General features: G+C 44.2%; 1 protein-coding gene and 1 long non-coding RNA gene across 4 annotated transcripts; one reads left to right on the plus strand and one right to left on the minus strand.

Annotated features, from left to right (window-relative positions):
* Positions 1 to 1,441: 1,441 nt before the first annotated feature.
* LOC144284237 (uncharacterized) lies at positions 1,442 to 4,622 on the plus strand. Its single transcript, XR_013352603.1, has 2 exons — positions 1,442 to 3,614; positions 3,715 to 4,622. It is a non-coding gene; the product is annotated as an uncharacterized LOC144284237 (long non-coding RNA).
* SPAG11B (sperm associated antigen 11B) lies at positions 2,063 to 20,029 on the minus strand. Of its 3 annotated transcripts, none has more exons than XM_077848563.1 (3): positions 19,834 to 19,991; positions 18,744 to 18,893; positions 2,063 to 2,363 (listed from the first exon to the last, which is right to left on the minus strand). In XM_077848563.1, the coding sequence occupies exons 1-3, from the start codon at positions 19,889 to 19,891 to the stop codon at positions 2,167 to 2,169; spliced, it is 405 nt and encodes a 134-aa protein (XP_077704689.1). In that variant the 5' UTR covers positions 19,892 to 19,991; the 3' UTR covers positions 2,063 to 2,166. The 3 variants fall into 3 exon arrangements, with proteins under 3 accessions (XP_077704689.1, XP_077704688.1, XP_077704687.1); XM_077848561.1 differs by lacking the exon at positions 2,063 to 2,363 and adding an exon at positions 13,101 to 14,492 and having other exon boundaries at positions 19,834 to 20,029; XM_077848562.1 differs by lacking the exons at positions 18,744 to 18,893; positions 19,834 to 19,991 and adding an exon at positions 3,881 to 4,038.
* Positions 20,030 to 21,092: the final 1,063 nt, after the last annotated feature.

Here is a 21,092-nt window from a genome sequence, read left to right on the forward strand (position 1 = left end):
TATTTATTTATTTATTTATTTTAGAGAGAGAGAGAGAGGGTACAGAAGGGGTGGGGGGAGAGGGACAAGCAGACTCCCCATTGAGCATGGAACCCCACATGGGGCTCGGTCTCAGGACCCCGAGATCACAACCTGAGCTGAAATCAAGAGTCAGACTGAGCCACCCAGGCACCCCACACCAGGCCCAGTTTCCACTAGAAAATGTTTCCATCAGGAAAATGTGAAGAGCAGAGTTTAGGGCTTTGGGCAAACCCCCTGCTGACCAGTCCTGGGCTCTGCTGCGGGTTCCCAGTGGCTGTCACCCACCAACACCACGGAGGAAGGAGGCAAGGCTGGTTCTCTCTCCTTGCTTCACTTGGAGGAGCAGAACCCCCACCTAGGATCATGGGTGGAGTATCAATTCGACCCCCACAGACTGGTGAGATGTGATGGGGTCTCAGGGGTCCGGAGCAGCTCCCACATTTTATTTTTGAGGAAAATCAGATCAAGAGAAGAGATTGTCTGACTCAGGGCACATGGTCAGTGCAAGAGGTAGCAGCAGGCTCCAGCTCCCCAGCCTTCTGGACACTGGCCCATTCCTTCATATATTTATGGAATATTTTGGTACTGTCTGGTGGACAGATGTTTTGAGCATGGGGTGCTGGTGCTCCTGGCAGAGCGTCTGCTTGTCTGAAGCATGAAGCTTTGTTGTGTTTCACTGAGAAGCTAACTGTGGAGTCCACCTCACTTCCAGACAGGCATTCACACCAGGTCTGGAACAGGACCTCAACCCTCTGATGGGGGGCTCCACAGAGATGCCTGCGGTCAAGAGAGGCTCCAGTCCATGCCACCCACAAGCCTGTCTGGTTATATTTAGAAAATAAAAAAAACCAAGAGTGAGTTAAAAGGAGTGTGAGGAGAGGACCAAGGCAATACTCCAAATGTTAGTTGAAACTTGACCTGGGAATCAAGACAGAAACCCAAGAGTCTATTTTCCAGGTGACCCTTCATGTTCAGCTTATTGAGGAACAGACTGCATTTAGGCAGTGAGCAGGAATACTGAAACGAGGCCACTTCTTAAGCTATTAGTCTAGAAAAACCTTTGTGCAGGGTTTCACACATCCAACAGCACATTTGCTTCTCTTATTTTCTGACATTTCTTTTTTTAAAAAAATATTGGTATTTATTTATTTGAAAGAGAGACAGAGAAAGCACGAACGGGGACGGGGGCAGAAGGAGAAGAAGAAGCAGACTCCTTGCTAAGCAGGGAGATCATGGCCTGAGCTGACAGCAGATGCTTAACTGACTGAGTCACCCAGGCACCCCTATTTTCTGACATTTCTTACCTGTGATTACTGTTCACTGCTCTTCGGGTGCCTGGCTCAAAGATGTGGTATAGACAGCATGTGTGAGCGGGATCCAGAGAAAAGCAAAGGGCAGTGAGTTGTACGCGCTCAAAAAATCTTCATGAACAGAAGCTCTACCTCGCTGCAGGTGCTCAGAAGTATGTTGTTTAGAAATCACACAGTGCCATGCGTGCATCGAAATCCCTCAAACGAACTGCTGACCTGGGCAGTCCGCTTAACCTTTTGGTTTTCATTTTCCTTCCATCCCCCAAATGGAGCTGCTTATCCATCCTCCATGAGATTGGGTTGTGTTCATCAGGTGGGATAACCTAAGAGTAAAGGTTGGGTTCGGTTTTTGCAAACTAAACTCCTAAAGACATGTCACCCATCGTGATGATTACCTGAGGAGGCCAGGAGAAGGGGACAAGGCTCGTCAGGGCTGGAACATCCATAGGTGGAAGCTGGTTTGGGTTTGATGAGAAGGTGGATGGCATTTGGTGGGAAAGGGGCCATCAGACTGATTGCATTTCTGTCCATCTATGGATGAGATCAACCTGGAGCTTGATCTCTAGTCTACTCCCATCTATGGGTCAGTGGGAGACTCTCAGGAACAAGGAAAGGAGGTAGGCTATTTTATAAAATTCTGAGACTCTTTAGGAAAAACAAAACAAAACAGAAAAAGGTAAAGTAAGCAAGCTTTTAGGAAAACTCTTTCAACAGACCATCACCCTTGCTGCTGGATTCATTCAACAAACATTTATTGAGCACCTGCCATAAACCAACATTCTTCTAAGTCATTGGGATGCTTCAAGAGCCCTCCTGCCTTCCAGAAGCTTACATGTTAGGTCTTAGCTTTATTGTTTCTGTCATTTGTCTCTGGTTTATTTTTAATTTCTGCTTCTGTACTTGGTAGGCAGCACCTGTTCCAGGGATCAGAGCAGATTTCAGCCTTTCTCTCACCAAAATGGCAGAAGAAAAGTCTGCATGTTCCATGTTGTGTAAGGCAGATAACATCTCTGATTCCAGGTGGCATATCCCCTGTTGATACAATAGAATAGAGTTGATGTTGAATTCATATTGTACAGAGAATAAAAGATGACCCCGGCCCACAGCCCTACTCTGAATACTTATTATATTTTTCCAAAGTTCGGGGTCTTTGGACAAGTTCTAGTTTAACCAAGCTTTGGTTTCTTAGCTTTAAAACAGGAACAATCATCTATACCTCAAAATGTTTTCAGAAAGGTGTATATTTTATCCCATATTATTATATCAGGATTCTCAAGCCTCCTGGTGACAAGAGTTAGCGAATTAGGGGAGAGCAAAGGGAATTTCAGAGAACAGAGTGGAATAAAAGAGGGGTGGATGTCAGTCTCTAGGAAAATTGGGAATAGCTCTGATTCCCAGCTTGTGGCTTCATTTTTAGTTTTATGTCTTATGATGAAAAGAAGAGAAGAAAACCTTTTTCTTCACCATGACTTGTGAAATTGTAAGTCAAGCACAACTACCCATTTATGGAAAGTGTTTTCTATTTGTCCCAAGAAAAAGACAAGTGTAATTATGTGTGGTGATGGACATTAACTAGGCTTCCTGTGGTGGCCATTTCACCATGCATACAAATATGGAATCATTATGTTCTATGCCTGAAACTAGTATAATGTCCTATGTCAATTCTGTCTCAATAAAACAAAGCACTTCCTGTATTTGGGAATGAGATGGTTGAATGAAAGCTCTTATGTCAGGTCTGCAAATGTCACCTATGATGAGTAAGAAAACCAACGAAAATCACAAAATGCCCATAGTGTTGGTTTTGCATGATTAAAAGACAACCTTGTGCAAGATCTCAGCAACACCTGGGGCCTAGCCTGTGACCCCGCATCACCTGGGCTATGGCATGGCTTGGGGAGGGCAGCCAGGTGAAGACATGGGCCCCACAGCAATGAAGGCACCACAAGCCTGGGAACCTGGAGATCTGCATTCTAGCCTCATCTCCTCCAGTAGCTAATCAGCTCTCCTTGGATAATTTGTTTAACCAGCCGTGCCTCAGTGTGCTCCTGTAGAACTGACCACCCGAGACAGCTGCAGGAACACTAGCCTAGGTCTGAGTCACGGCTCAGGCTGTAATGGTAAGTGCACAGCCATACACTGTCACTCTGCTGTGAGCTGGGTTTCCTCTCCCTGGAGAGTGCAGGGCTGCCATGAAGACTATGGGCCCCTATGATGGGACCCATAGTCCCTTCCAGCTCTGATATTGGTCCGTCATTACCTTCTGGAAACTTTTATCAGACTGTGGTGAGTGTTTCCTATGTGTCTCAGAACTAAGGTGCTCCTCTGTCTTGTATTCTATGACCCTGGTAACCCATATTTCACTTCTTAAAAAAAAACTCTTCAGAGGGAAGATCCACATGGTCCAGAGCTGAGCCCCAGAGGGGTCCACCTGCACCCATTAACAACACAAGACACCCCAGCCCTCCACATGGGCAGTCATCCACGGGGTTCCTGCCCTACCTTCCCTGGTCACCACAAGCAGCTCTCTGCACTGGCCAGGAGACATTTACCTGAGTTCCCTTGGACCAGACAGAAGAGGACGGCAAAAAGAAAGAGGGCCTTCATGTTTCAAGGTTCTCTGAGGTCTCCCAGCCCTCCTGTGCAGAAAAGCCAAGCCAAAGAGACAGTGGCGTGGTATGGAGAGGACACAAAAATGGGACATTTATAGGTTTTTGGGAACACTGATCAGGAATGAGCATAGTTATCTGGTCTACTGAGTAAGGCTGTGGGCAGAAGGTGTTGAGGAGAAATTATTTGGGAACTAAATGTTGCTTTTCTCTCTTTGCCAACAAAAGGTCACCCTATCAGTAACTATGACTAAGCAATCATAAAATAGATATCAAGGTGTGTCGCATGTGGGGGTCAAACAGTAAAGAGGGAATCTGTTAAAATTTGGAATTCTTTTTCTCTGGAGCATTTGTTCTCAACACATCTATGGATTTTGTCATTGTGAAAAAGGCATAAGCATCTTGATTCGATCCTTGAGAAAATGAACTTCCACACCAAGAACACATCCTGAGTTCATGATTCTCAATGAATGATTGTAATTCTGAATCCACCTCCATGGATGGAAAAGGACAGTTCTACGGTACAAGAATTACTTTCAATACAAACTCTAGCATGTATGTATCCAAATGTATGGGCCATTTTTAAAAAGTCACCTTGGTAGGTGAAACCATAAAAGCATGTTTTGTACTTTGCGTTCTTTCTTGCTACTTAGACTTACTTGATTTAGAGAAGATTTAAGGTAAATGTGGATGATATATTTTTTCTAGCAGTCTAGCCAGCACTCACATAGTTGTGAGATTATAGCTTAGAAATTGTTTTCTATATAGTTTGGAAATTTCATGAGCTGTGTTGGAAAAGTAGCTCACCTGGGAGAGAAACACATGAACAGTATTAGAATTTATCACCCACTTTTTTCTTTACATGCAGATCTATTATTTCCAGGTCACAGATTCAGATGTAACTACTAAGGAAGAATTCCATAAATAGTGTTGGAGACTCAGGCATGTCATTCCAACAGCATAAAACTAGGAAATCCAGCTTATTGAACAATCTCATTAATATGGTCATAGGGTCATTGGTTCTTATAATTACAGGGTTGAAAGGAATTAAAGCTCAGTTTGTCCCAGCACAGAAGGTAATTATCCTGGTGTGCTTTATACTTATACAGAAGAAGATGGCATTAGGAAAGATAAAAGATACCCTTGGGTTTGAAAACATTTGAGTGTGGCAAAACATTTTTATATATTAAAAAAAATACCTTGATACAGTTCAACAATAATTAGGTAAACAACTCCATTTAAAAGTGAGCAGAGGACTTGAATAAACATTTCTCTAGAGAAGAAATGCAAATGGCCAAAAAACCACATGGAAGGTGCTCAAAATCATTAATCATTAAGGAAATGGAATTCGAACCAAGAGATGCCACTTCCCAGGCAGGCACTAGGATGTCCATTGGAATAATAATGATGATGACAACAATAGCAAAGTGATGTTGTTACCTAACGACTCGGAGGAATTTATTTCCAAATTCAGTCTAACTATTTCACTAAACGAGTACTAGATGGCTAGAATTTGGCTGGGAATCCCATCCACCTGCCATCCTGTGACTCTGAGATAGGGTTCCACTGCTCTCAAATAAACGGTGAGTGAAATCATTTACGCTTTCCACTTATTTACCCCATGAGAATGTAAGCTCCATTCAGGCAGAGGTTTTGTGTGGTTGGTTCTTTATCTTTAGGACCTAAAACAGTGCTTGTCATACAATAGAAGCTCAATGGATAGTGGTTGAATGAACTCCAACATTTCCCACTAGAGATAGAATCAAATCAACACAAAGCATAAGAAAAAAAAAAGTACAAAATAGAGGTCTGGGAATATTACTGGAAAGACTAAGCAAGCCAGCTGTCTTGGAGAAAAGATTCAGTTGTGGAAATCAGAGCAAAATTCTGTCTCATGTATTAAAAAAAAAAAAGAAAAGAAAAGAAAAGAAAGAAAAAGAAAAAAGGAAGAAAATAGCCATTGCATCTACTAGTTAGAAGCAATTGTCTATAAGGACCAAATAAGGTGAAATAGAATAGAAGGCTATGACAAAAACAATGAATTGGAAGAGTAAAAAAAAGTATGATGGCAAGGCAAAATTGATACTTTAGAAGTTGAATTACATGGCATGACGGTCAAATTTGAGTTAGTATTCCAGGTGGAGGGGAAAAAGACACCGTCGGAAAGTTATTAGAGAAGATGAGACACCATAGAAAAGCAGGTGATCCCTGAGGTGAGAACAAAGTTTTCAAAGAAGAAATGAGGTGGAATGGTGGTTATGAGGGGCTAGAGGAAGGGGGAAATGGGGATAAATGATCAATAGGTATAAAGTTTCAGGTATGCAAGATGTATAAGCTCTAGAGATCTGTCGTAACACTGTACCTAAAGCCAACAATAATGTACCCTTAAAATCAAAGAGGACGGATGTCATACAAAGTGTTCTTATGACAATACAATCACAAATTTTTAAAATGCAAAATAATTTTTAATGAGAAATGTATAGGGGAAACCAGAAGAAAGGAAGCGACTTCTACTGAATTATTACTGCACGTTTGCTTAGCACTGGGCTCAATGTTTATATCTCAACAACTGTTAGTGTCTCAATTGTCAAATACTTTCTGGCCTTAGTACTTTTGCAACTGATTTTGACCATATGATTCACCACTTCTCATATTTTTATTTTTTTTTAAGATTTTATTTATTTATTCATGATAGATACAGAGAGAGAGAGAGAGAGAGAGAGAGAGGCAGAGGGAGAAGCAGGTTCCCGGTTGGGAGCCCGACATGGGACTCGACCCCGTGACTCCAGGATCACACTTTGAACCAAAGGCAGATGCTTAACCACTGAGCCACCCAGATGTCCCACATAGTTTTATTTTTAAAATTTTAAAAATTGACTTTTTTCTTTTAAAAAATTAATTCTGGTATAATTCACATATAGTATTACATTAGTTTCAGGTGTGCAATATAGTGATTCAATAATTCCATACATCACCCTGTGCTCATCATGACAAGTGTCCTCTTAATTCAGTTTGCCTACTTCACCCATCCCCCCAACTCATCTCCCCCCCTTTTTAAGAAAACAATGTTAAAATACACTTTTTATATTGTTTATAAATTAGAATGTTATCAGAGTAAGCCAATTAGAGGGTTTTCTAATTTTTCAGATGAAACTAATAAAACAAGAAGTATGGTTAAACATGACTAAATGAAAAAAAAATAAACATGACTAAATGAAATGTTAGAAGAATAAACAAAAAGAAATCCACAAAAATCAGGTATCCTGCAACAGAACAAAAGCAGACCTGCCTTGTGTGTGTTTTATGCCACACGAAATACCAGATGAGGAATGGCGCTTCTGACACTTTAAGATGAAAAGTGTGTTGCAAGAATTGGTTTCATGGCTGATTATTTTTCACAAGTAAAGGAGAAAATCGTCCTGAAATATTCAAGGAGTCAGAAAATGTTTCATCCAAATGCATCCAAATGTTCTTGAAAAGATGGTAATATTTACATTTGTTTCTATTCTACGTTGTCTTTTTTTGCCTTTTTTTTTTTTTAAGGAATGCCAGATACCAGTTTCTTCCTTTAAATTTGCCATGTTAAAAGCCATGTTCATGTGTCCCAAGGACCAAAAGCATGGCTGTGCCCTTTAAAGGTTAAGACTCTGTGGCTTTGCCATCCTGTGGATTCCGAAAGTTACATCCCTTAGTGAAAAGCAGACAGCAGGTTGGCTGGATTTTACCTTTCCCTTCTCAAAGTCATATTTAACATTCATACTTACATTTCCTCAAGCCAGATTGGCTCCTCAACTTTACAGAACCATTTCCTCCTCCCCATGTGTCTGTTTCACTACATACTGTGATCCATGTCTTCCTTTTTATTCCTGGAGCAATAAACAGAATTTTCAGCCTCTGCTCTCCCAGTGGGACCATCTCCTGCTTCCCTAAAAACCACAGGGGAGTGTCTTGATTGCCTAATGTAAGACCACTGCCCCCATTCATTAGAGGCTTCACCAAGGCACGGTTCCCAGCCACTTGAATTAGGTCAACACAGCCCTTGGGTTTAGACCAAAAGAAATAATAAACTGGATCTCCATCACCCAACTTGGGCTGCAGGTAATTGTTCTTACTCTTCGGCTAATGATTCTGACCACAATATCCCCTTGAAATGATCTTCCCACCAACTTCCTCTTATCCAAGAATCTATGTAGGCCCTTGCTCACGTGTCTTCCTCTTGTCTTTATTCCTGCAGCTTCAAATAAAGACAAAAGTGACTGATCAGCATAACCAACCTTCTTTCCTCCTAGATCTGGAAACTCCTTTGGGACTTTCTTTCCACTATCCTAACTCTATTCTGTTGTTGGGCCTCTATATGACAGCCCCCTGTGTGGCTAAAAATCTCACCAGAACCTTGGCTAAGCCAACGGAGAACGTTTGCCATTTTCCCAGAATCCTACACCAGATTCTTGTCTCATTTACTTCACAGGACTGTCTCTTCTAGGCTCAACATAATTCATCACAGGAGAGAGAGCATCAAGCTCCTGCAGTCACACTCCTTTGTCTACTGTACTTGGGTCATGTACAGAAATAGCTCTCAGTTTCCCTTCATCTAGACACACTGGTTTTAATTTTTGTTCTTATAAACACAACCTGTTGATTGTCATGAAGAGCTTGGGTCTAGAAGGGCATGTTTGTCCACTGTGCTCATCAGGAGTTATGCAAACCAGAGACACAATGATTGCTAGAGTTGGGGCTAAGATCCAAGCATCAGCGTTCCTGGGGAGTGCTATTTCCTCTGCTCACCCACCCACATCTAGTGGCATCTGGGACTCACAGAGTCGCATGCCCACCTACAGGGACAGTGCCTTCCCTCAGAGCTGGAGCCCCGTCCTGACCAGCGTCCATCTCTCTGAGGTTGTGGCTAGGAAACATTCTGAAAAACAGATGTATGTTCTCTTAAAAATGTCAATGCTGTGTAAGACCAAAAAAAGCCCACACTTGGACTTTTCTTGCCTGTAGGGAGCTGTGTTAGTGTCCTGGATGTGTCGTGTGATCACCACCTGATTTGGGTTGGATCACTTAGCTCTCTGCCATTAATTTGTCCAACAATGAAATAGGAACAATGACTGGCGTGTTACAGGTGCCTTGGAGAGATAGGTAGGAAGTAGTACTGGATTCTCTAAGGGTGTTCTCAGAGCCCCCAGCGAAGAAGAGCAGAATGAAGGCAAATCACAGAGGGGACCCATAGGAAGCAAACGGAAGAGACTGAACAGACCCTGATGCTTTCCAGTTCTTCTGGAAGCCACATATTTAACCACAGCATCCACTGATGCACGTAGACCCAACAGAGACATTTAATCAGACTTCTCTGCCTCCTAACTGGGCTGGACGTCCTTTCCCTGCAGCCAGGGTTGATCCCTATCCTTGCTGTCCTCACAGGCAATGCTAATACTGGTCATCCGACTCCCAGGAATCCTTTTGGTCTATCAAGAAAGAGGCAGACACTGTGTTTATGATCTCAGTTTCCCTGAGAACTGGACATACTAATTTTTGGACATATTAATTTTAATTTTTGTTCTTATGATGAGGGGCCTCCCCGGGTCTAGTAAGGCAATTTGCTATGACCCGAGAGATAAGTGGAGTCAGTCCAAGCCTGCACACTGTGGTGACTGCCACATGTGTGGACAGGTTGAAAACACTTGGGGTGGCTGTTATTAAAGTCATGAGAGGTCAAGTCATAGGATTCAACTGACTGAGCCTGCCCCCGCAGCGCCAACCCCAGCAGAGCCGGAGTGTCAAGGAGAGACTAGATCCCCTGAGGTAGGGGCACTCTGTGGGATGGATAGGTCTCAGAGATCAAAGCTCACAGAAGGTCCAGGGATGCGGTGGGATGCAGGACGCTCTGTGTGCAAGTGGGTGTGCAGAGCAGAAATGGAGGCAGCCAGGCATGGTATGACTGGCCCTGTAGTGATCTAAAGCAATCTCTGGCTCAAGGGTGTCTTCCCACCAGGGGTACAACTGGTGTCCATAAAGTCTCACCCTCCTCGGGGTGCTGCACGAAGAAGGCTTCTGTGAAAAGAACAACACAAGTGTAACCAACAGAGCTGATGACTCAGAACTTGCCTGGAGAGCCCAGGGTGCTCATTCTCTTGTCTCCAAGCAGGACTGCAAAAATTACTGTAGGGGGTAGAAAAATATCAGTTGTTGCCTGATGCTTATGAATTCCAACGTTGGTTGCAAAATCTCTCTGGGGAATGAGCTTGAATGTTTTATAGTCTTAATACCCAGAAGTTCTGTCTTATTGTAGATTTAGGACTTTCTTGGTGCAACATCTTTGCCTACAATCAAAGTACACCTTTGTTTATACGTACATGCATACTTATCCTCAGGCACATTCATTTAAAATTTAAGAGTCACGCAGTACCTTGACAGAGTATTTTCAAAGATAAAATAAAAATCACCACTAATTTTAGTATTGGAATCTGGCATCCTTTTTTTTTTTTTGCTTTTGGACATACTTTTCACAATTAATTTTACATCAGACATATGAAATTTTTACCTTGTATCTTCTAAGAAAAATTGTCTTAAAAATCTTTACCTTATGCATTTTCATGGTTTTTATTTGCTTTTCTGTTTATTATACCTAAGGGATATATAATAGCCCTATAAGAAGATATACCATAGTTTTCTAAGATAACTGTTTTAGTCTGAACATTTGGATTTATTTTAAAAAGTTTCTCAAAATATTTTCATGGTTTCCTTAGGACATTTACCTTTTTTTTTTTTTTTTAACTTGAGGTAAGAACACGTAAATGGAGACTCAATCTGTTAAGAAAAGTTTAAGTGCTCGACACAGCAGTTCAACCACAGACAGACACAGTGTTGTACAGCAGCTCACTAGAACTTACTCATTTTGCATAACCGTAACTTTGCACCCACTGAAGATGGGTCATTTCTGAGAATCAGAACAACTGAGCCAACAAGCACAAGTATCTTGCATACATAATTTAAAAAAATACTTCTAAAGAAGTTACATAAATCGACAATGCTTCTGGCTTTACATGTGGTTTTCAACATGCCCTCACTACCCCTTAAGTATCAGCCTAGATTGAGTGTGTGTGTGTGTGTGTGTGTGTATTAAGTATGAAGCACATTCATCTGGAAAGAAGCCCAGAAATGCAGCATTTTGGAAAGATGTCTATCTATGCACCTAGTTTTATCTGTATGAGCTGTGGACGCTGGACTGTAACCCAGATAGATACCCACATGCAACAACAGTACAAAAGATTTATTCATTTTTTTATACACAGCATCTCCTTTATTTTCCTGCTTTATTGAGATATAACTGACATCAGAAATGATGATCTTTTTTCTCTTTTTTTCCAGTTTTATTGAGATATAATTGACATATACGTATAATTGATGTACAATTGACGTATAATTTATAGTACAATATAAATTGAAGGTGTACAACATAATGATCTGACTTGCATATCATAAAATAATTACCACAGATTTAGTTAACATTCATCATCTTGTATAGAGACCAAAAATTGAGAAAGAAAAGAAAAAAATGAGTTTTTCCTTGTGACGAGCATAGAAGATTTGTAACTCATAAAAGCTAAAAAAAAAAAGATGCAGAGAGAAGTAAGTAGGGCTCAAAAGTTTGTAACATGAGAAACAGTTTGTAGCATTAGTAGGCAGCTTACTAATAATTACTTTGAGCCTAAAAATAATCACCGCATCTACATATTTCATAGCAAATTCCTTGATTTCTTCACTATGGATCTATTTTTTTAAAGATTTTATTTATTTATGATACAGAGAGAGAGAGAGAGGCAGAGACACAGGCAGAGGGAGAAGTAGGCTCTATGCAGGGACCCGAAGGCAGACGCTTAACCACTGAGCCACCCAGGCGTCCCAATTATGGGTCTATTAAGATTTCCCTGAAACTGCTTTTGAGTGGGGTTGCTCCACATAAAACTCTAGGACAAACAGCAGAGGGAGTGCCTCCATGGAGCACATCCTGCGCTTCCTACTTAGCCGCCAAGAAGACCTCTATGGCTTGTGGGTTGGGAGAGTAGAGTTAGTGGCTGGTATGAAACTACAAGTTTAAGGAGAACCAGCGTTTCAACAAAGTAGGAGAGACTGAACTGAGCTGGAATAGGTGCCATTTCAACTGAGAAAATGCAGAGAATTTTTTTTTTTTTTTAGAGTTAATGGGTATTTATTCTTGATGAGATTTGAGAAGACATAGTTTTTTTTTTTTTTTTTTTTTTGAGAAGACATAGTTTGATCAATAGAATGAGAACGAGATCCCATGAGAGAGACATACTTCGACAAAGAGGAGGACTACTTGCACACATAGTAATATTTCAAAATAAATGAAAATCTCATATCAGAACCTGAAAAATCCCCAAATAGTGAAACACAGAAAGGCACTACCAAAGAGAGGTTGGGGTTGGTGATCTTAAAAAAAAAAAAAAGAAAGAAAGAAAGAAAGAAATTAATGGAAAGTTTTTAGCGAAAATGGAAAGACATGGAATATGGGCGAGAGATGACAGATGGGGAAGATGGTTCCAGGACGGCTAGGGGGTTAAGCTCCTACCCGGCCTTGTACGGATGTGACGTCCTGTCACCTCCATGGCCCGGCTGCTCTCGGCTCTCACCTGGGTCACTGCAAGAACCTCCAGTTGAGTTTTCTGCTCCTGCCTCCCCCTCCTCTCTCCTCAACACGGAAGCCAGCCGTTCCTCCCTGGCGACCCTGCAGTGGGACCCTGACCGTGGTGGTGGCCAAGGGGAGGCGATGGGGAGGAGGAGGGGGGTGCCGGGAGGGGGCTCTGCAGTGGCCCCTGAGCAAGGCAAGAATGTCTGAACTGGAAGAAGCCCTGACTAGACTCAGGAACCTTGGCAAGAAGGGTGAGATGAGGTGGTGACCTCCTAGTCCCGTTGTCACCTGAACCCCCGTGAAACACTTCAGGGGCTGGTTAGACTCCCCCAGAGCGAATCCCAGTGAGGATCTCTCCTGGCGTCCTGCCTGTTGTCCCAGCCCCACTCCCTTTCCTGGACTGCCCACTCTCCGTTCCACCAAACACCCCCCTCCCCCGTGCTCATCTGCCCTGAGGCTGCATCGTGCCATTCACGTCCCCTCGCAGAGCCCCGCTGTGTCCCCCAGTGGCTCCCCCTGTTCTGTGCCTCCCTGCACCATTAGCATCGCTCAGTGTGCTCCCTCTGGACCCCGAAAGCTGCCCCTGCACCATAAACGGCGAGTCTTCCACCCTGATTGCTTCTCTCCATGTCTCTCCTGGAATCCGCGTCGGCCTCTTCAAGTCCCCGTGGACCTGGGGAACATCTCAGGTCTCGTCCACGTCCCTCCTGCTTGTCCTCCTCCCCAGTGTGCTGCCTTAGTTACCATTATTCTTGCCTGCGCCACGTCCTGCCTTCTTCTCCCTCACCAAACCTGTGACCTCCGCATCCTTGGGACCCCCCGTCCCCAGTTGTTCCGTCTTCCTAGAGAGGACCTCCACCTTGATCACTGAATGGCTGTCCCTGGGCTTGTCCCATTCCCTTCAGCCCTTACCTGGTATTCCTGCCTCTGGCCTCACCCATTTCCCATCCATCCCCAGTTCTTTCATTAGAAGGAGCTTTTTGAAATTGAAAATATGATACTGTCACTCCCCTGGAGCACCTGATAATCTCTTCTTGCTTAGCAGCCCAAGACGTTTAGCATACTTGTCGTCTTTGACCACTTCACACCATTTTCCTACACCATAGGAACCAGTGATCCTTATAACGAATCCCTCTCTTTCGCAGTGACATTGAACTTCTCACCATCTGCTTAGCAAACCACGTTCACGTCTCCATGCCTTTCTTCAGACCATGCCCATTGCCTGCGAATCTCTGCCAGTCTCTTTCAATTGACACACTCCTAGTCGCCCTCCAAAACCCTGGTCACATTTCCCCAGGAATCCTTTTCCTAAATCTCTTATATTTATCTGCTCCACCTATTGCCTTGGATATATGCATATTATACAATGTGTAGCATTTTATTGTTTTTATTCATTTGGGTGTTTATCTCCCTATTTGTATTTCCAATTTGTTACATTTCCCCATGCCTAGGGGGAAAAATGGGTACTCAACAAATATTTGTTGAACAAAAGAGGGAATTACTTGAATGTTTTCCTGTGAAAGTTTATTGCATTAAAAGCTGTGTGATTTTTGGATATTTTGTCCAGCTCCTGCTAAGCCACTTTCTCTACAGTCAGGCGGAGGTGGTTGTTGTCCTTTCTTTTGCTACAACAAAATGTCCAGACTGTCTGGATCAAATGATAGGGCAGCAGCATGCTTGCTTAACCTCTTCTCCAAAAACACCTGTGTCTGGGTCAGTGCTATGGCCCCAGAGAGCAGCCATAGGGACCGAGCTTTGGCTTCTATACCAACACGTTCTGATGCAAACAGCAGGCATATTTTTTTTTTAAGCAGTAGCCTACTTGTGTTTCCATGTAATTACAATATTCTTGACAGTAGCCTTCACTTTTCTTGCAGTTGACAATTTTGAAATCCGGTTCAGGTTCTGTGTAAAGAAATTTCCAACGTTAGCATCTTAAGACCATCTCAAGAATGGAAAGGGGGCCCTTTTAGCCCAAAGGGATATGATGGAGACCAGCAACAAGTAGGACACGGGTTTCTTTCGTAAATGAGCATTCGTATCTCCGTGCAGCCATCCTGACCATGCAAAAATCAGATCTTTGATTCTGGCTTAAAAGTTACCTTTACTCTCCCTGAAAAAAAAAATGAGCTGCCCGTTCAGAGGTGGTTGGGAAGAGAAAGAGTAATAGATGCGTCACAGTACAAATGTTCTACTTAAACCAATTTAGGATTCTGTCCCTTAAGGGGACCACTGGGGACTCTGAGGCAGACTCGGGATGACACGGCCCGACCAAACACATACGTAGGGGAGATGGCCCTCTGGGCAAGGTGGCTTGGGGCTGAGCCGTCTCTGTAAGGGAGGTGACAGGTAGCCGAGGGTAGGTTGTAAAGAGTGAAAAAAGATTTCTTTCCCCCTCATCCTGAGGGAGCTCGTGGGAGGCTATTTGGGGCCTCATAGATGTGCCAGTTACCTCACTCTCCAATTCAAGTACTGAGATTATTAAACATGAATTCCTGTCTTAAATTATATATTATGGAGACAATTGATAGAGAAGGCAAGGGGCAAGGGTTAAAACAAAGAAAAAAATGGATGGACACCGTGAAAGCAGAGATACAATATTAGACAACGTGCAGTACGTGGCTGGCTGGGGACGCTGCTGATGGACCCCACGCTGAGGCTGCTCTGCTCATCACGAGCTCCGCCACCGATCTGAGCTGGGACCTTCAGACGGATTAAATGCCCAGATTGATGAATCAATTGATCAATTAACATTATTTTCTTGTCACTTCATTTTGGCCAGTAGCCATCCTTCCCTAGAGATGCACATAAATGTACAAAACCTGCGCAGGTTGAATGTGAACAATCGGATGCGTTCGGACATCTGCACAGCCCCATGGTACCATCACCACCACCAGGGCAGCAAACCTACCTATCACCTACAAAGGTCTCCTTGTGTCTCTTCATTTCCATGTTTTGGTTGATTTTGGTTTTTCTTGTCATAAGAGGACTCAACACAAGATCTAGTCTCTCCACGTAGTTTCAAACACACGATGCCGCATTGTTAACCACAGGCACTTGTACGTACGGCGGGTTTCTAGAATTATTCATCTAGCATAACTGAGACCCTGTACCAAGCAACTGACAGGCCTATTCCTAAGTAGCACCAGCTGCTGGTGAAGCTCATCTGAGCAACAACTACTTGTGGGTTTTGGAGGCAGAAGCAATGCAGTCCTCCTGTAGCCTCATCCTACAGCAGGAAACACATGGTAAGTTCTCCAGGAAGCCTTTTTAAAAAATATTTTATTTATTTATTCATGAGAGACACACACAGAGAGAGGGGCAGAGACACAGGCAGAGGGAGAAGCAGGCTCCATGTAGGGAGCCCGATGAGGGACTCGATCCCGGGTCTCCAGGATCACACCCTGGGCTGAAGGCGGCACTAAACCACTGAGCCACTGGGGCTGCCCTCCAGGAAGCCTTTTGAAACCCATCTCCCTAAGAGCAGGGGCTCCAGGCCTTTGCCCTCAGAAGAAAGAGGGGCCTCTCCATAAGCGAGTGGCCCTAGGATTTAAGGCTTGTTTCGCTGGATTTTGGTTACCTCCTCCCTGGGGGGTGGTCTGCCTCCCTACTGACCAGTGTTCTGACTCTCAGCTAAAAATTCTGTTTTCATACTTTGTTAAACATGTTGTTACATACGGAAGGTTAAAAACTCTTGAAAGAGAGAGGAGGTCATAGAGAGAAAGACAAGAATACAGATGAATGGGGCCCTACAGATGTCTATTCTCTTGGTAAATTAATTCACTTGCTCATTCCTTCAAGGCAGAATGATGTAGGACATTGTAGCCTGCCATGACAGTTAGGGGACATCCTCTAGATCAGGAACTCTTGGTCTCGCAGGGAGACAGACACATAATCATATATTTAAATTCAATGTAATCAATGCATAGTTGAGTGTGCACAGTGATCTGGGAACATAGAGAACAGAAAAAAGGTCACAGAGATGATTAAATTTAAATGGATGTTAAATGTGGCATCTAAATGGGTCTTGAACTAAGGCTAGACATGCTCCACAGAGCTGTGCAAGGATGTGAAAGACTGGAGGGACGCCTGGGTGGCTCAGTGTTTGAGCATCTGTCTTCGGCTTAGGGCATGATCCTGGGGTCCTGGGATCGGGCTCCCCACAGGGAGCCTGCTTCTCCCTCTGCCTGTGTCTCTGCCTCCCTCTGTGTGTCTCTCATGAATAAATACATACATAAATAAATAAGATCTCAAAAAAAGACATGAAAGAGTGGAGTGTTTTCTAGGAATCATAGGCACGGCTTGAGGACTATGGCGATGATGGATAATGGTGGGAAATGTGGCTAAGACAGCTTGATGCCAGTCTAACAGAGACTTTTACAGCTCACTAAGCATTTTAGGATGTATTCTCTTACTTTACTTATCAATATTTAAGATCCTCTTGGGGACGCCTGGGTGGCTCAGCAGTTGGGAGGCTGCCTTGGGCTCAGGTCGTGATCCCGGGATCTGGGATCGAGTCCCGCATCGGGCTCCTATGAAGAGCCTACTTCTCCCTCTGCCTCTCTCTCTCTCTCTCTCTCTCTCTCTCTCTCTGTCTCTAATGAATAAATAAATAAATCTTTTAAAAAAAGGATCCTTTGGGGATACTGTGTTTTCTGGATGCAGATCGAGGTATTATGCCAATATAGGAAGTAATGAGACTCTTTTTTCTCAATTCAGAGAAGGAGGAATTAAGAGAGAGAATTTTCTTCATAATTAATATTTTCCCAACACTTTCAAATAAAGTGGGAAATAGAAAACCAGTAGGGAAATAAAAATGTTTAGGAAAATTGTACTGCAAAAATACTTGTTGTGGAGGACATTCTCTCCCTTAATTGCCTCTTTTCTGAGTCGGGGAAGGAGGCAGAGGTGGTTAGTGTTTCATTCCGTGTGTGTGGCACTGGGCTGGAAGGGATAGATTCAGGGCCAGCGTGAACATGACGAGTCTCCATACACAGGATGGAAATTACAAGTAAGAAGAGCAAGTAAAAATGCACCGTGAGAGACCAAGGCAGGAAGTGAGCACGGAATATCCAAGGGAAGAGAGAAATGGGTATGATGCGTATGTGTTCGAAGGAATGCATGGGGACAGCTTCCTAGAGGAAAGCACTGGGAAGCCTGGCTTAAATTCTTGAAGGTTCTACCCTTGACTACCATTCACCATTGACCTCGGACAAGTTATTTTACATCTCCTCAACTCTCACATAAATCAAGTGGGAATAATAACCCCATCTCATAGATTTGCTATTAGAATAAAGGACCATTGCCTCGTACTGTTCACATTTGTTGTGCAATCATAGTATTTTCTCGTTCCCTTCCCTAGGGAGGAGAACCAGACTAGGGAGTCCCTGGAAACCCAGGGCCACCTCCAAAGGGATCAAAGTGAGGAGAAGACAACGCAGGGAATAAAGTTGCAGGATTTGAATCGCTGGCTTCCCTTTGCCAACGCCCTCATGTGGGTTCCCTGCTCTTGCCCACTGTGTGTCTAGCTTCCTATTCCCTGGTTCAGGGTCAGGAATGAGTTTGGGATTAAGAAAGCATCTTGGAAATGGTTGCCTCCTCTAGGTCCCTACAGATTGGAAGCTGGTTCCACACGGGGAGTCAGGACTGACCAGAAAAGTGGCTGAGGGCTCTTTGGATTTGTCACTTCCTGTACTCCTCATCCCAGCAGCCCATCCTCTGCACCTGTCCTGGAGCAATCCCTATGTGCTCATTGCTCACCTGGCACTTAGCAAGAATTCAGCAAATTCTTGAGGGCCAAAGGAGTGGGGTTCCCACCTAGCAGGAGGAGGGTGTCTTGCTTGGTATCATCTCCTCTGGCTATCTGGTGTGGGTGAAGTCAGAGATTATTGAATACTTTTACCTCTTTGGCCCTCATGCTCCCAAGTCTCATGGGACCCTCAGTCATCCTTCAGAGGAGGCTGTCAGACTCCTAGACCTTTCTAACAGATGAGGCAGCCCGAGCCATCTACCCCCTATTTGCATAAACACAGCCCATCCTTATCTCAACCACTGCGTGGCCCTCCCCACCTGCCCAGACACCTTCCCATCTATCCATTCATCAAACATTCCCAGAGTGGAGGGACTTATCACCCCCCCCCCCTTTTTTTTACTTACCCAGGTAAGGGGGTGTGCGTGGTAAGAGGCGACGTTTTTCTCGGTGGTGTAGCAAGTGAGACTCGTTTTTTCCTTGTCCAGGAGATTCTTCCCAAGGTTCTCTGGGACCCTCTGTACCTTGGTGGTTAATATTTCTGGCCCTGGATGGTCCTGTTTCACAGTAAATACACAGCAGAGCATTTTCAGAGCTCTCTCTTGAGCAGACCCAGGAAGATGTGGTGCATCAGTCTAGGAGGTGAGGGAACGTGGAGGGTGGAGGGGAGACATGCGGTTGCTGCTCAATGGGTATAAAGTTTGGATCCTGCAACATGGCTGTGTGTCAGAGATCTGTATAGCATGGTACCTGCATGTAATGATGCAGTATTGTGCACTTTAGAGTTTAAGAGCATAGATCTTTTGTTAAGTGTTCTTATCACACACACACACACACACACACACACACAGAAACACACCCATGCAAAGGGACACAAGGAAACTGTAGGAGGTGTTGCATGTGGCTATTTCCTTGGCTGTAGTGATGGTACCATGGGTGTTTGCAAACAAACTGACCGAACTGTACACATGAACTATGAGCCCATTTTTGTACACTAATTATACCTCTATAAAGCTGTAAAGAAAAGGAGCAAGTGGACAATGAGATGAAAGAGGCAAATGTTATTTGTGTGTGTGTGCATGAGACAGAAGAGAGAGGTGAGTGACGATCAAAGAGGGTGGGCAATGGAGCCTGAGTACCTGATGGAAGCCAAGCGAAGCCTTCCCCTAGGTTATCACCAAATAGTCGTTGAGACTCCCTAAAATTTAAGGTTCCTTGTGATGCAGCCTGTCCTTCCTTATAAGGAGCAGGTGAATATTAAAAGGATAAGAACGTGTAGTCAGGGTTGGGAACTGGTCTCCTGGGAAGCCGGTGCCAACAGCATATTGAAATTGTCACAAACTACAAACCCAGCCAAGAGACTCTTAAACCCCCAAACTCTGCCAGGAAGCTCACTTGCAGGGCTTAGCACCTAACTGCCCAGCCTGGACACCCAGCCTGGACATGGTCACTGCAGAGAGACCCTGGCTCCAGGACCGGGTCACAATTCCCATTTACCTGGAAACATTAGGGCCACGAGGAGAAAGCTGACGAGGGGAGAGAGAGGTGACTTCATGTCGCCAAGGGGACTGCCGGCTGAGAAGGTGCTGGTGGATGGGCAGCAGGGCTCCCTTTATAGCCCTGAGCTGTGTGGAGGGGGCCTGAGGCAGGGGAAGAGCTGCATTCTGGAATAGTCGCTGGGTCACAGAGGACACATGGGGATGCATTATTCTCCCACTGCTAGCGGAACAAACAGTGGAGCCACTTCCCTCAGGAAGTACATAACATGCCTGAGTGCCCTGGGTGGGTTTGGTGCATGAGAACTACAGGGCAAGAGAAGAGGAGCAGAAAGAGGGAAGAGGTCAAAACAGGTGCTCTTAACCAAAAAAGCACCACTTCCCTCAAGTGCTTATTGGAGGGTTATTAGGTGTCGAGATGGAGACGTGGATATGGCTGCCAGGGTGCTTCTATCCTGTCTTCTGGACATTTATTTCGGTGTAAAATATCAGGCAAGAAACCATAAAACACGTTGGGTGATTTCCTGAAGGTGTACAGGTGGTTCCAAAGTGATTCCAGATTTCATTTCTGCTTTGTCCCCCTGAATCTCTCACCCTGTGTCTTTTTTGATTTAAATTCAATTTGCCAACGTATAGTGTGACACCCAGAGCTCATCCCATCACACGTCCTCCTTAATGCCCATCACTCAGTTACCCCATCCGCCACCCACCTCCCCTCCAGCTGATCCTCTTTATTTCCCAGAGTTAAGAGTCTCGCATGGTTTATCTCCCTCTCTGATTTTTTCCCCACTCAGTTTCCCTCCTTTCCCTTATGGTCCCTTTCACTATTTTTTATATTCCACATATGAGTGAAACCATGTGATAACTGTCTTTCTCCGATGGACTTATTTCATTCAGCATAATGCCCTCCAGTTCCATCCGTGTTGTAAACTGTAGGTACCATCCTTTCTGATGGCTGAGAACTATTCCACTGTGTACACAGACCACATCTTCCTTATCCATTCACCTGTAGATGGACATGTCCGCTCCTTCCACAGTTTGGCTATAGAGGACATTGCAGCTATGAACACTGGGGTGCAGGTGCCCCTTAGGTTCACTGCATCTGTATCTTTGGGGTAAATGCCAACAGTGCAATTGCTGGGTCGTAGGGCAGATCTATTTTTAACTCTTTGAGGAACCTCCCCACAGTTTCCCAGAGTGGCTGCACCAGTTCACATTCCCACCAACAGTGCAAGAGGGTTCCCCTTTTCTCCACATCAT

The sequence above is a fragment of the Canis aureus genome, chromosome 15 (assembly GCF_053574225.1).
Source record: "Canis aureus isolate CA01 chromosome 15, VMU_Caureus_v.1.0, whole genome shotgun sequence".
In the NCBI taxonomy this organism is placed as follows: Eukaryota; Metazoa; Chordata; class Mammalia; order Carnivora; family Canidae; genus Canis; species Canis aureus.

Excerpts from the sequence above, each read along its gene's own strand:
- SPAG11B (XM_077848563.1), bottom strand. The coding sequence starts at position 19,891 with ATGAAGTCACCTCTCTCTCCCCTCGTCAGCTTTCTCCTCGTGGCCCTA. Across the intron at positions 18,894-19,833 it reads CGTGGCCCTAATGTTTCCAG|GACCATCCAGGGCCAGAAAT; the intron begins GTAAATGGGAAT and ends ACTGTGAAACAG. Across the intron at positions 2,364-18,743 it reads ACGCACACCCCCTTACCTGG|GGGATATGCCACCTGGAATC; the intron begins GTAAGTAAAAAA and ends TTGTATCAACAG.